This window comes from Lepidochelys olivacea (assembly GCF_965140295.1).
Source record: "Lepidochelys olivacea isolate rLepOli2 genome assembly, chromosome: 4".
NCBI lineage: Eukaryota > Metazoa > Chordata > Testudines > Cheloniidae > Lepidochelys > Lepidochelys olivacea.
This window is the reverse complement of record NC_140414.1, coordinates 96,943,303-96,958,342: the sequence shown is the minus strand read 5'-3', so window position 1 is coordinate 96,958,342 and position 15,040 is coordinate 96,943,303. Positions and strand designations below refer to the sequence as shown.

General features: G+C 40.9%; 1 protein-coding gene across 1 annotated transcript in view; it reads right to left on the bottom strand.

Annotated features, from left to right (window-relative positions):
* Nucleotides 1-15,040, bottom strand: part of LNX1 (ligand of numb-protein X 1) — a 125,301-nt gene that overhangs the window by 88,989 nt on the left and 21,272 nt on the right. The window contains exon 2 of the mRNA XM_084625833.1: nucleotides 536-1,014. Within this exon, the coding sequence (XP_084481959.1) occupies nucleotides 536-927 (392 nt within the window). The 5' untranslated portion in view covers nucleotides 928-1,014. The remainder of the gene's footprint in view (nucleotides 1-535; nucleotides 1,015-15,040) is intronic.

The window sequence follows — 15,040 nt, the reverse complement described above, 5'->3', positions numbered from 1 at the left end:
GATTTAGGCTTCTGAAGTGCCTAAGTCATTTCTGAATTTGGGCCTGAAGTGCTTTTGAACATTTTAGCTGATATGTTTTCTTCTCAGTTTCATATATAGGTAACTTTTAAAGAAAGAGAAGGCAATTTATACTCCCTTATAGCAACTACAAAATATTTAAGATATCCCTATTCCTAATAACTCAAAGATCATTTTGGATGATTAAATACACACTTTTACTGTATAACGTACCATGGAGATATCCTCCATGATCAACCCCAGGATACTGCCCAAAAAAGATTGGTGTATTAGAGTTTGTTTGTTGTAGAGCGGAGAATAAGAATATACTCAAATGAATGGTCAAAATTTAGCCCTAACTTAACTCCTTTGAATACAATGAGCTTATATCAGGGCTGAATTTGAGAAATCTGTGTTTAAATTAACTGTCCATTATAAGCAGAGTGTGCTGGACTCCTTTCAGATTACTGATGCTTTCAGTCCCTTCTCAGACAAACAAATAAGCAAGCAGAAAACAAAGGTTGGCGGTGGGACTTACCCAGTTTTGAAATGCTGTTCAAGGTCACAACGTTGTAAAACCTCTGAGCAGTGTTCTGTGAAAGGGCAGCTAACCATTAACTTATCCAGGAGTTTATTTACTAGTATGTTGGACTTTCTGCAAGACTGTAGAATCAAAATTTTGCGATCCACAGGGCAGAAGTCCTTTTCCACTAGGAAGTTTGTAAGGCAGACTGTGCAGTAGGTGTGACCACAAGGAGTGTCCAGTGGCTGGATCAAAGCTTGCAGGCAGATGTGGCATATTAGATCATCATCCACTTCTTCTGTGTAGCTGTACAGGTGGTTCTCTTCTGGTAAATGTGGTTGGCCACATGTGATACATAAGGGTTGAGGGCTCTCCTCCGCTTCTTCTGACAAATCTTTTTGACTCATGATAAGATCTGATGTGATGTAAAACAGAGCAAATAAAAACTGCTCTCTATTTGGAAGAATATCAGCAAGTTCTGTGAGACAGCAATCCTGTAGGAAAAAGCCAAAGAATTACATTTTGGGGTGGTTGTTTTTAAACATCATTTATGATTTATCTGGATGTGCTGTGCCTTGTAAGAAAACGCTTTAGTGATTTTTACAGAAAGAATGCACTATTAACCATTAGGGCAGGAAAATAAGAAAATGAGTTAACCCCATAACTTATGTTTTTTTCTTGCTTTCCTTTATCATCCCCTCTCTGAAAAAGGTATTCCTGCGGAGGGGGGGGGGGGAAAAGAGGTAAATAGGGAGAAGAGGGGAGAAGGTTGCAAGAACTTAAGGTTTAAAAACATTAAAAAACCCACCATAAAATCAGAGTCTGAGAACTTTAACTTCTCCATGATACCTGAGTTTAAAGCAGGCAAGTCAGCTGATTAGTTTTTCCCTACAGGAAAACTTGGCAGTGACAAAGCAGCATGACACTGCATGTAGAAATATCATTAAGAATAATGGTTACCTCCCCTGCCACCAGTCCAACACGGAATGGGAAGCCACTTGTAAACTAGATGTAAAGGAAAATAGTTATGTTCTGAATTAGCACTACACTCATATTATATGCTGCACTTTTCTGCACTAAGAAACTTTTATGAGCCTTCTTCTAAACGTTGCCTCAGCTGTAGAAGAAAAGAACAATAGGCATAAAACATATTATCTTTCAAACAACTAGTGAGCAAGACTATCTCCTTATAGAGATCTGAAGGATGGATCTTTGGGGCAGAAAATATTTGTAGCGATTAATTATGATCCGCCTTCACTGGATTTACGGTGTGTACTTCCACGGTCTTCAAAAGAATTACTTCTGATCTACCCCAGCATGAGATGAGAATAGGTCCTTTATATTTTTATTTAATAGCTGTCAGTCACAATCCAGTTTCTAGGGGAAACGTGTCATCACCAAATCTGGACACCCTATTGGCAGTCACAGAGACAAGAGGGATTGAATGTGAAGAATTAACTACCCTCCAACCCCTAAAGATGAAGCCATGGTTGTCTCAGGCATATTACTAGAGCAGTTTGCAGAAGGGCTGCATACTGCTGCCCACGCCTGTTCTGTAAATAAACCAGATGATATCAGTCTTCAGGGCTGCCAGTCCAGCCCCTTTCACAAACTATACATTTACTTTTACAAAAATGCAAAACATATATTGGTCCAAAGGGAAGTATAACACTATATACTACAGAGAAATGCAAGTATAAATATGTTACAGCCAAGCATCATCAGGGGTCTTGTTTATTAACCAAAACCAACAAACATGAAACTCAATCTTTTACTTCTCCAATTATATGAAGATTTTACAGATATTCGCTCTCTACACAAGAGTAGATTTTGCCTACCATAAATGCTGCACTAGCTAGCTGCAGCAGGACTGATTAAGAAAAAACATAAATGTAACTTTTAATTTTGTGTTTTCATTTTTAAACTCCTCTATCCCACCATCAATCATCCCTCCAAAAGAGTCAACGCTGTTTTGGGTTCCATATTTTGAGGTATCATATCACAGAGCATGGAGGTAACAGCCTAAGACTTCGGTGAGACTTCCCCATGGCCTACTGCATATAGGCCCCAATTCAGATCAACCCTTGGGCATGCTCTTAAGTCCCACTGAAACCAATGCGCTTAAGTGCTGTGCTGAATAGGGGCCTTAATTTTGAACACTGCATTACCAAAAAGATTAGATATATTTGTAGGAATTTAGGAACTGGAGGGATTGACTATGAGGAAAGATTTAAAGAACTGAATACATGATAAGAAAAGGAGTACTTGTGGCACCTTAGAGACTAACAAATTTGTTAGTCTCTAAGGTGCCACAAGTACTCCTTTTCTTTTTGCGAATACAGACTAACACGGCTGTTACTCTGAAACCTGAATACATGATGTTTACCTAAGCAACATCCAAGGGTCAAGGGAGTGTGGAGAGGAAAATTTTCAAACTTGGGTGCCTACAGTTCGGCACGCAAATTCATATTCAGGCCCCTTAAGAAATTGGCTCCATTTTCAGAAATGCTGAATGTCTCAGTTTCAGGATAACTGTACCTATATGTTCCACCACTCTGTGGTCCATCCCAGGAGTGCCCAGTCAGGCCTCAGGTCTCCAGCCATCACCTGTCTCTAGGCAGGGACCCTTGTCCCATTCTCTTGTGACCAGGGGTTTTGAGGCTCCCTGCCTTACACTGTGACTTTCCCAGCACTCTTATTTGAAAGGCACACAGCAAGTTAAGTGTTAGAGCAAGGATCAGTATTCAGCACTCCAGACTCCCAAGTTATTACTCTAATCCCCAGAACATGTTCCCTTTCTCTTCCATGCAAAAGGGTTATCCAGTTCATATTAGGTTCAGCTGGAAATGGTGTTATATTTCTAAGTGACTGAACTTATTTTCACATGACAACAGAGAAAGAGAGATATTGCTTCCCTAAGCCCACATCCTCGTGTAGTAAGAAAGATCAGCAAAACGCACTGCAAACAAGTGTAGTTGACACAGCCCTCTAAAGTGGCAAGGTGTTAAGATACACTGGCAGACTCTTGTGGTAGAGACTGTAGGCAGTGGTATGCCATGGAAATTACACGGCCTGTGTCAAATACAGGGGAAATGCTAATGGCTGTATTTCTTTAGCATATCCTTTGTAAGCAGATTCAGTACACAGTATTGTGCTGACTGGAATGACTTGATCTCTTGCTATATTAGACAATGGTATGGGTACTATGGAAATGGTTAAAACAAAGAGAAAGTGAGACAAAATCTGTCCTAATTTACATCCCACACACCCCTGGAGTCCACTGGGCCCATCATATGTATTTCGCATGGTTATGCAGTACACTTTTCCTTCATCTGATTTATAATTATTAATAAGTGTGTGGCTATTATACCTGAATGTCTAAAGTATATATAACTACAAGTACTTGCTACTGTGCAAAAAATCAGAACACTAACTTAAACTCGTATGGCTTACCTGTGATCACCCTATATACACAAGCAGGCCTGTTAAATCATTGGGTCTGCTCATGCGATAAAACAATCAAAATCTGGCCTTTAACAAGAGATTATATTATCACTTATTTTTTATTTCAGGTATGGAAAATATTTGTTTAAAAGGTTCCAGGAGAGGGAGGGATTAGTCTGTGATATTTACAATAGTTTGGATTTATAGTACTGTGTGGTCAACCTCAATAATTTACTTCATGTCTTCTTTACTGGCATGATGTTAAGCTAGTGTCACTGATTTTCTCTTTAAATATGTGTGAAAATTAACCAAAAAGTTTAAAAGAAAAATATTTTAAATTACTCTGAAACAATGACTCAAATATTGGGTGATTTTTTTCACTAATTGCAATGAATAAAAATACATGATTAAGAAGCACTGTATATATTGATGGCAGCTCACAACCATGCTAAAAGACAGCAGGCTTCGTTCTGATCTCATTTGTGAGATTATAATCAGGCCCAAGATTTCTTCCTCAAGGACTTTACAGATCTTCCATCACTGAAGATAATGAGGGTGCAATCCTGGCCCCACTGAAGTCAATAGGGAAACTCCTGTTGACTTCAGTGGGGCTAGGATTTCCCCCCTGGGAATTTTGCCATTGTCTTCAACATGGGAGTAGGCCCGGGCCCCTAATGGCCTGATTATATAAACCTTATTGCCATAACTAGTTAACGGGACTAGTTGCATGAGAGAGTGTTTGCAGGACTAAGCTTGTAGAGGGCACATCTATATTCCAGCTGGGAGAGAGCCATCTAGCCTAGGTAGACAGATTTGCGCTAGCAGAACTCGAGCTAGCATGCTAAACATAGCTGTGTAGATGTTGCAGCTCAGGCTCTCAAACCCACCTGATCCCCATTAGCTCTTTTGTCATTGATTGTCCTTTTGTATGTCTGTACAGCGCCTAGCACAACGGAGCCCCAACTTTGCTGAGATAAATAATAAATAACATAGAAAAATAATATGTAAATAAACAGGAACAACATATCAGACACACTGAGATGATACTCAGGGAAATGATATAAACAGCAGATGAAGATAGGACAGCATCATCCAGGAGATTAATGTTGGAAAGTTTTGCAGAAGAAGGATTTTTTTTCTTATTTTGCTTTTAAAGTTTTATACAACTTCATACCACATTAATATTTAAAGTTGAAAGAGCCACGCTAACTGAGAATGGTTCTAAAATGCTGAATGAAAACATCAGCTTGCTGACTTCAGTCATTGCAGATAGTCTTAATACTGAGCTAGTTTTTTAGATTGCACTGAAATGGAAATTTCCTTTATTTTTTGTAGGGTATTTTGTATGTTTGTTCTATTAAAAGAAGGAGAAAAGGGGGTAATAATTGCTAGTCAAGTTTGTAAATTCCACAATTCAGATTCGGTTGGTTTCATGACTCCTGAACCCAGCTGCCCTTGACTAAACAAGTATAACCAACACTAGGGGAATGTGGATCTTTGTCCCTACCTAGTGGCTGGTCCCCAGAAGAGGGTGCAAGTTTATTACAGCTGCCAGCTAATGCAGAGTTACTCATTTGGCTAAAATTGTAGTGACTCATGCATTTTGCACTGTAATTCCAGGGTTCAAACCTCACTGTCAGCCCAAAGAGGGTCAGTTAATAAAGTACACAGGAAAAATACCCCATAACTGTTATTTTGTAACTTATATATAAAAACACCACAACTAAGAATTTTACGCTTAGTGGACATCGGGTTGAATACCAGAATAACTGTCTGGCACTAGTTAAATTGATTCTAATATTGCTTTAATTAAGCAACATTTATTATTGCTATTACACAGTATTCTTGTCAGCAAGTTAAAGAAGTATGGGCTGGATGAATGCACTATAAGGTGGGTAGAAAGTTGGCTAGATTGTCGGGCTCAACGGGTAGTGATCAATGGCTTCATGTTTAGTTGGCAGCTGGTGTCAAGTGGAGTGCCCCAGGGGTTGGTCCTGGGGCCGGTTTTGTTCAATATCTTCATAAATGATCTGGAGGATGGTGTGGATTGCACTCTCAGCAAATTTGCGGATGATACTAAACTAGGAGGAGTGGTAGATACGCTGGAGGGCAGGGATAGGATACAGAGGGACCTAGACAAATTGGAGGATTGGGCCAAAAGAAATCTGATGAGGTTCAATAAGGATAAGTGCAGGGTCCTGCACTTAGGACGGAAAAACCTAATGCACCGCTACAGACTACGGACCGAATGGCTAGGCAGCAGTTCTGCGGAAAAGGACCTAGGGGTGACAGTGGACGAGAAGCTGGATATGAGTCAGCAGTGTGCCCTTGTTGCCAAGAAGGCCAATAGCATTTTGGGATGTATAAGTAGGGGCACAGCGAGCAGATCGAGGGACGTGATCGTTCCCCTCTATTCGGCATTGGTGAGGCCTCATCTGGAGTACGGTGTCCAGTTTTGGGCCCCACACTACAAGAAGGATGTGGATAAATTGGAGAGAGTCCAGCGAAGGGCAACAAAAATGATTAGGGGTCTGGAATACATGACTTATGAGGAGAGGCTGAGGGAACTGGGATTGTTTAGTCTGCAGAAGAGAAGAATGAGTGGGGATTTGATAGCTGCTTTCAACTACCTGAAAGGTGGTTCCAGAGAGGATGGTTCTAGACTATTCTCAGCGGTAGAAGAGGACAGGACAAGGAGTAATGGTCTCAAGTTGCAGTGGGGGAGGTTTAGGTTGGATATTAGGAAAAACTTTTTCACTAGGAGGGTGGTGAAACACTGGAATGCGTTACCTAGGGAGGTGGTAGAATCTCCTTCCTTAGAAGTTTTTAAGGTCAGGCTTGACAAAGCCCTGGCTGGGATGATTTAATTGGGGATTGGTCCTGCTTTGAGCAGGGGGGTGGACTAGATGACCTCCTGAGGTCCCTTCCAACCCTGATATTCTATGATTCTATGATTATGAAACTAAGCAGTTTCCTGTGAGTGGCCATCCTAATCCAGCATTTCACAGTAACATATCCAGTAATGTTCCTTTGCATTTAAACACCATCTATCATATTGACATACTTGGCATATTCAGTCACGCAACCTCAGTACCTCAGGTGTGGATGGAAGCAGCCAACTGGCATTTGGGATGCTGTACAACCATAGTAGAAAACCATCATACATTGACCCCTGCTCTTACAATATGCACCACACACTCTTTAATATCCACAAGGAGCAGAGGGGTGCTTTCATTTTTAAGGTCTTGATTGGAAAATTCACATAGTAAATTGAATAGAATTCAATTTATCCACCTACAGGCTGAGGGGCTGAGTCAACCCTCCCTAGATCTGACCCTTTGCTCCCAGGGCAACAAAATATTTAAACCCTGATGTTTAGACCAATAAAATATTCTCTCATTCAGCTCTTTAAAACACAATTCCTACTATGCATACTAGGGCTGGTCAGCAAAATTCCAACAAATTTTTGTCGTCAGTTTTTACCATTCATCAAAATCAAAACATTTAGTAGAGATTTTTCAATTTTGACAAAGTTCTGATGTGACCCTGGCAGGAATCCAATAAAACCCTGACTGCCGGGATCTATCAGAAACCTGCTTGGTTTTCTGGCAACTTGCCTGCTAGGCTCCTTGGCTGTCTGCCTGTTGGATTGCCTCTGAGTTAGGGATCCCAGGACTTCCAGGGTCCGTGGCTCAAGGGCAATCAACCAGGCAGACTGCTCTAGAGCCAGAGCGCCATTCCTTTTCTTGGAGAATTTTAAAATTTTGGTTTTTGTTTCACATCGGGAATCAAACATGAATATCAGTAAACATGGATCTCCAGAGTGCCCCTGGTGATTGAAGCCACTTTAGACTGAGCAAAAAACCCTAATAGCACAGTACTGCAAGTTAATATCTGCAAGTTTTTAAGCTTTAGATCAAGCTATGAAACCTGACAAAATCCATACTGCGCCTGCAAGTAACTCAAATAGCACTGAACCAATTTCCTTGAAACATGGCTTATTTTGTGGATCTCATTGAAATGTACAAAATAAACAGAGTTGGATAAATTAGTTTGTTGAGTTTTGTACACAAAGTTTCTGATCAGAACATAAGGAAACATTCTCTTTCTCATGCGAGCACACACCCTTCTCAAAAAGCCTGAACTGATTTTATTGGCATTTTCACAAATACAAAATTAAAGCTCTGAGATCCTGGATGGAAAATTTCAGCCTCAAAATAAATTATTTAAGAATATTAGGAGCAACTGAACAACATATGTGGGGTGAAGGAGGGGAAAAGGGGGGTACAGAACAAAGAGAAATACAATAAATAAAAGTTACAGTTAATCTTTTACTGTGCTGTTACTCACACTATGATGAATATAAATATAAATGGACTTACCTTGACAATATGTAGTACTTCTGATGAGATTTAGTTTTGTTACTTGTACAGTTCAAATGGTGAATAATTTGAAAATATTCCACCGCTGGTATAAGAAATAATTCGAAGTTCCTATTTCTTATACAGTTCAATCAAATCAATGTTTGACAGACAGTTCCATGAGTAAACCACAAGCTAATATTACAAGTATGAGGACGAGTTGTGGCAAAATCAACAGACAGAGGCTAACTGCTTCACAAATGCATGTTCTTTCTATACAGAGGAAGTCCATCATATGGTTCAAGCCAGATCATGTGAACAATCATGATTAGCTCCTGAACTGCTTCCTAAACATGTGCTCCACCTAATTGCATAATAAATGCCATCAACATTCATGCACTAAATTGCACTGTATAATGGTATTAATAATTATGTAATATAAATTGTGTTACTCTGTAGTTTGGTTGATAGCCCTAAAATACTTTTACCAAACAGGTAACCTCTTTAGTAACATGACCATATTTAAAGCCGTCTGATCAAATGATGATTTTCTTTACTTGGTAGAATTGCTGGTTTGACAGTATCACTTGATGCCGTTACCCAGCTCCCACTGATTTAGACTCATGGTTACTTTGGCGTGATAGAATACAGATGGCTACATACCCCCTGCATACACTGTGTGGTAACAAGAACCCATCCTGTATTTTAGCAGCTATAGAATAGCTTGGAACAAACTGCATTTGTTTTATACCTCTGGATTTCTCACGTGCACTCAACTCAATAATCTAATTCCACTGGGAGTGCTTTATTCCAGCATTTTTATACCCAGGACATCAACTCTAAAAGGAAATTTTATTTCCTTCCCACCCCCCCCCCACCCATAGCAGCCTGAAACTGGTAAATGCCCATATTTCCCAGTGAGTTACCCAAAAGGGCAGAACGTTTTCCCCAGCCACTACCCTGGTTTCCAACTGACCAGGGATCAGGAAGGAAATCTGCCTGTCTCTATATTCCAAAGTCCTGTTCCCTGTCCTTCTTTAAAGAAACATTCTGGCCCTTGCCTGCACACTGGGGAGCAGATCCTCAAGCTACTCCTCAACTCTTTTCATCTAGCTGCAAAGAGAAGCTCTACTGTTCTCCCTAGCTCTGTCGTCCCAAATAGGGAAATGGGCCATAGGTGCTGACTCCTTGGGTGCTCCAGAACTGGAGCACCCACAGAAAAAAATTAGCGGGTGCTTAGCACTCTCACTGGCAGCCAGCTCCTCCCTCCCCTCCAGCACTTCCCATCCGCTGGTGGCCCCACCGATCAACTGCTCCCCCTCCTTTAGCGCCTCCTGGCTGCCATGATCAGCTGTTCCTCAGCATGCAGGAGGTGCTGGGAGGGAGGGGAAGGAGCGGGGATGGGGCGCGCTTGGGGGAGGGGGCGGAAAGAGGTGGGGAAGAGGTGAGGGCTTGGGGAAAAGGGTGGAGTGGGGGTCGGGCTGGGGGCGGAGCAGGGGTTGAGCACTCTCCAGCAAAGGAAAAAGTTGGTGCCTATGAAATGGGCCCACAGGAAACTCCCAGGCTGCCTTCAGTGGCTAAATAGGGGGGAAAGTAAGAGGCTGGGTTGGGGAGTGAAGTGAAAAAGGCAGCTGGCCAGGCAGCTAGGAGAGGAGAGGAAAAGTTTAGCTAGAATGGTGTTGGAAGGAGTTACCAGCAGGTTCTAAACCCCATTTTGATTTATAAAACTTTCTGCTTGTTCTAACTATTTTTGCATCCCATGGCCTTCACTGCAGAGGATGTGAGGGAGATTCCCACACCTGAGCCATTCTTTTTAGGTGACAAATCTGAGGAACTGTCCGAGATTGAGGTGTCATTAGAGGAGGTTTTGGAACAAATTGATAAATTTAACAGTAATAAGTAACCAGGACCAGATGGTATTCACTCAAGAGCTCCGAAGGAACGCAGAAATGAAACTGCAGAACTCCTAACTGCGGTATGTAACCTATCGCTTAAATCAGCCTCTGTAACAGATGACTGGAGGATAGCTAATGTAATGATGATTTTTTAAAAAGGGTAGATAGGCAATTACAGGCCAGTGAGCCTAACTTCAGTACCAGGCAAACTGATTTAAACAATAGCAAAGAAAAGAATTATCAGACACACATATGAACACAATATATTGGGGAAGATGCTTTTGTAAAGGGAAATCATGCCTTACCAAACTATAGGAATTCTTTGAGGGGGTCAACAAACATGGACAAGGATGGTCCAGGGGATGTAATGTACTTGGACTTTCAGAAAGCCTTTGATCAGGATAGTATTCTGTTCCCAATTCAAATACAGGGATTGGCTCTCCTGCATACTGCAGTTAGCTGCTTAACACCAGAAGGGGTTAGTATTGAATAAGGAGAGAATGATTTTACTCATGCAACTCAACTCAAGGTAAAGACAAGTTTTCAGAGGTTAGGGTGAGGGCTGATTGGTTGAATTCATTAGCAGGCAGCTGGTTTTATAGGTGATTGTTTCTGCTTGATAGCATTCCTGAAAGGAAATAATTTATGGGGAGGTGAAGCTAAAAAAAATTGCCTTTAGGTACATCTAACATAAAGGTAGTTATTGTTAGTGATGGGCAAACTTATTTAGATATGGTACGAACACTAGTCAGCTTTCATCCATTCTTTAAACCTCAACTGAAATTTGCGAGATTCTGAAATGTTTGGGTAGAAGTTCTGCACTTCTTATTTCCAGCTGGAGGAAATCAAAACTTTCCGAGAGATGACCCCATGTCCCAGGCTCCGGAGAGAGATCAGGGATGTCTGGTCATTCCCCCAATCCTATCCATCTTCCTTCCCCCCAAGACAGGCTCCCCCCTCTCCCAACAGGTCCAAGTGCTCAGACACCACAGTGAGGAGTGCAGTAAACATGTCTAGATAGAGTTCTCCTCTCTCCATGAACCATTTCCTGTGAGTGTGGCAGAGAAAGGCCAGGTGGTTTTCTGCTTAAACCTCTTGTTACTTCAAGGAGGAACTGACCTGTCTATTTCCCAACCCCACACCTGGATTTTCAGAGAAGAGATGGATGGCTCACTTCCCACCAGCAAATAATCCCCAAGGAGGAACTGTACAGAAGCAACAGCCTGTCCTCAACTCTGCTTTAATGCAATGAGACTCAGGAACATTCCCCTGAGTACTGATGTGGCTGCTGCTCCTGGCAGTCCATTAGCACTCTGGGACAGATACCCCCAGGAGCACTGGGTCAAATCCTAAATTATTCAGGATGAAGGATGGGGTGAAACAGGAGGGTGAAGTAGGCCAGTGGGCAGCCCCTGAATATGCTGGGGGATCAGGCCCTCCAAAAAAAAAAAAAAAGACAGTACAAGGGTGGGAGTAGGATTTCGGATAGTTTGTGGAGCCGTGGCTTAAAAAGTTTGAATGAGCATCTGAACCTTTGGATATTTTTCTAAAAACTGAACCTTACTGCTAGGCTGAATGTTAATTACTATGTCAAAAGTAAGATGCCATTTAAAATAAGGGAATAAATGGTGAGACAAAAGTGTGGCCAAATGGCTCAAAGAACATGGTCTGAGTTCTAATACTGCCTCTAATCCCTACAGGGCCTTGGACACACAACCCACCCTTTCTTGTTCAGTTTATCTCATCTGTAAAACACAGTAATACTGTACGTTGCCTTATTTGCCTGTAAGAGCACTAAGCATCATAGTGGAAGTAGAAGCAATTGCTATGGTTAAGTTTTGCCTAAGTGTTTCCATTCTAAACCCCTATATTCAGCAGGCTACTGACTAAAGGCTCTGTCCTGAAAATACTTATGCACATAAACTTTGCTCAGGGACAGATTCTGCCACATTTACTCATGTTGAGGAACACTTTATTCTGTGAATAGTGCCACTGAGTCAGATACTACTCACTGGACTTGATTCACCACTGCTTTACACCTGTTTCATGCAAGTGTAACTCCATTAAATCACCCTTTAAAGTACAGTATGAATTAACATACATGCTTTGTTAGTCCACTATTAATGCATTCGGAACATTCTTCTCAAAATGAAGAGGCTTACTAGAGTTCTGTTTTGTCAGCCAGGACATGCTGGTAACTTATGGCTAAAGAAGATCGTGAATACTGTGGTTGAATTAATGTCTTCTTCTGAGAACTGGTTTTGTGGGTGTGGAGACCAATTTGGTGCAACTTAATCTGGTGGGAGAAGACCAATTAGTGTGAATTCATAACTCTAAGGACACATGCCACAAGATCAGGTGAAAGTGGCTGCATGGATCAAAGTTTTTTATTTGGATTTTTTATATTTATTTTTCCTCCTATGAAGCTTAGCCATTTGCAGTAACCTCAGACCCATCCTGCCAATAAGGCCTCTCAGAGTCTATATCTTGATATCCTCCTAAGTAGCTGTAGAGCAATTAGATGACCTCATTGCAATGGAACTACAAGAAACAGGGATCTGGTACAAATTTCGTAGCATTAAATTCTATTTGCAAAATATTGCTGTAGTCCTGAAGCTGTGTAGTGCATTTTTGGTGTTATGAATGTCTGCACTCAAAAATCAGCCTTAAAGAAACTCCAAAGAAAAAGCAACAATTACCTCTATTTTATAATAGTATTATTTAAATAGTACTTGTAGGCTTTGATGTTCATGTCACTGAGGCAAATGGGTTAGGGAAGGGATGAGATCCCAATTTTCACTGCGTTTTGGGCCAAACCATTCCCTGCCAGAGACAAATCTGTAGGAGGCAGCCATAGGTATCGGAAAGCTGCAGTGGGTTCGTTTCATGAAGTTTCCTGCCAAGCAGCATCCAGTGTGTATTCAGACATACGGGTTTAGGCGATGCAGAGTCTGGTTCAGACAAACCCGGGCACAACCATTTGTTGTTGGCAGTATTCTCCTGGCAAGTTGCAGTCTTGCATCAGGTTGAGAACAGGACACCGGCAACGGTGAGGTCATGTCCAACATGAAAAAGAAGGTATGCTTTTACAGAAGGGCTATAGAGCCAAGGTCGAAGGAAGTAGAGCATAAGGTCAATCACAAACAAGGTTGGAAGACGCAATTTTGAAGGATTTAAGAAACCTAAGTCCTCCCATAGTGATTCTTGCTGAAGGAAGCGTGCAGGATGAAAGTCCATTCTATGTGCCACCATGGCTACATCATAGCCATGTAAGTGCAGTTGCTGCTCTGAGATTTATTTAATGTGAAAGTTTTCATTTGCACATTCAATAGCCTCAAGTCACATATTTTATTCTGATTTCAGGTGATTTTTTTAAGCCAAACTCAAGTGAAAAAAATCAAAATGCATGTCTTCGGAAGTTTAATAGAAAAAGATGTACAGCTGCACATGCCCTGATTTCTTTGGGTGAAATTTCAGTGAAGCAATTATTTCTGCATTTCAATCATGGGAAAATATTGAATTTCTGCATGTCTTAGTGTATAGCCATTTTCACTATAAAAAACGGACTTATTTACACGACAAAAAGTCTGTTCTACTGACGTCAATGAGCCTGTGCATGGGCACAGGTGTCTGCCCAGGCAGATCAGTCTACAGGACTGGGGCCATATTAAAACAGGTCACATTTTGGAGCTGTCAGTATCCCTTTAACAGACCATTTGGATAGCTCTCTCACTTTGAGACTCCCCTGATTGTTTGCTTTCCTGCTTGAAAAAGTGTTGCTTGATTTATTGGATATTTTTACATGCAACACAGTAACTGAATGTTCTACAATGAAATGAAGCTTATCTATCATCTCATCCTGTGTGCATACTTTACTGGCATTTTGCACAAAAATGTTATCCTGAGGAAGATACTGGACACTCTTCAGAATTCTCAGATAGGATATTTTAATTTTCTCCTCTGATAAACAAGCATGATATTGAGTCAGGGGCCTTCCTTTTTCCAACTCACTGCTTCAATAAAGCACTGCAGCAGTTAATACCCAAACACACAAGCAAAGAACAATCCTCTAAATAGCACTAATGTTAGTGGAACTGTGAACAAGATGGGTCCCAAGCGAGTAAAAGGAATTGACAGCAGCGGCAGAAATATTTTCAGGTGGCAAGAGAAGGCTAACAGACAGCTTGTTTCAATTTATATTTTTGGAAAATATACGCTCAGTTTTTGGGTGGAAGAGTATAGAATAGTAAATTGCTAACAGATTACTTCCTTAAGAAGAATTTTCTAATTTCATTTCAGGAAAGAAGTGGATTAGAGTATTTAGTGTAGAACTCCTCAAAGAAAGCATCTTTTCAAATGCCTTATATAACCCAATGGTGAATCCTAGCATTCCATTTATAGATTAGTGCTTTTGTTGTTCTAACAATAGCAGATAAGATAAAGTGCTGTTTTTATTTCATTGGAACAACTGCCTTGCTATTGGTATTATGTTGCAGGAATCTGTCTGTGTAAATACAAATACATCCCAGGGAAAAACCAGGCCCTCAATTTTTACATAGGACTTCACAGCACAGTTCTGTGTAAACAAACAAACAAATCAATTAATTAATTAATTAAAAATCAAGTGCCTGATGTAGCTCCCCAGTGGGAACTTTTAAGGCCAGTCTTGCTCTTTTTATTGCTGGCTGAACAATTTGTTACCAATTTGTTTGCCAATAAAAGGAAAGCATGAATTACCGCAGCTGTGTTCTGTATAGTCTATTTACAATATTTCTGAGCTATCTATGTATACAAGACCTCAATTCAGCAGTCCATCCTCC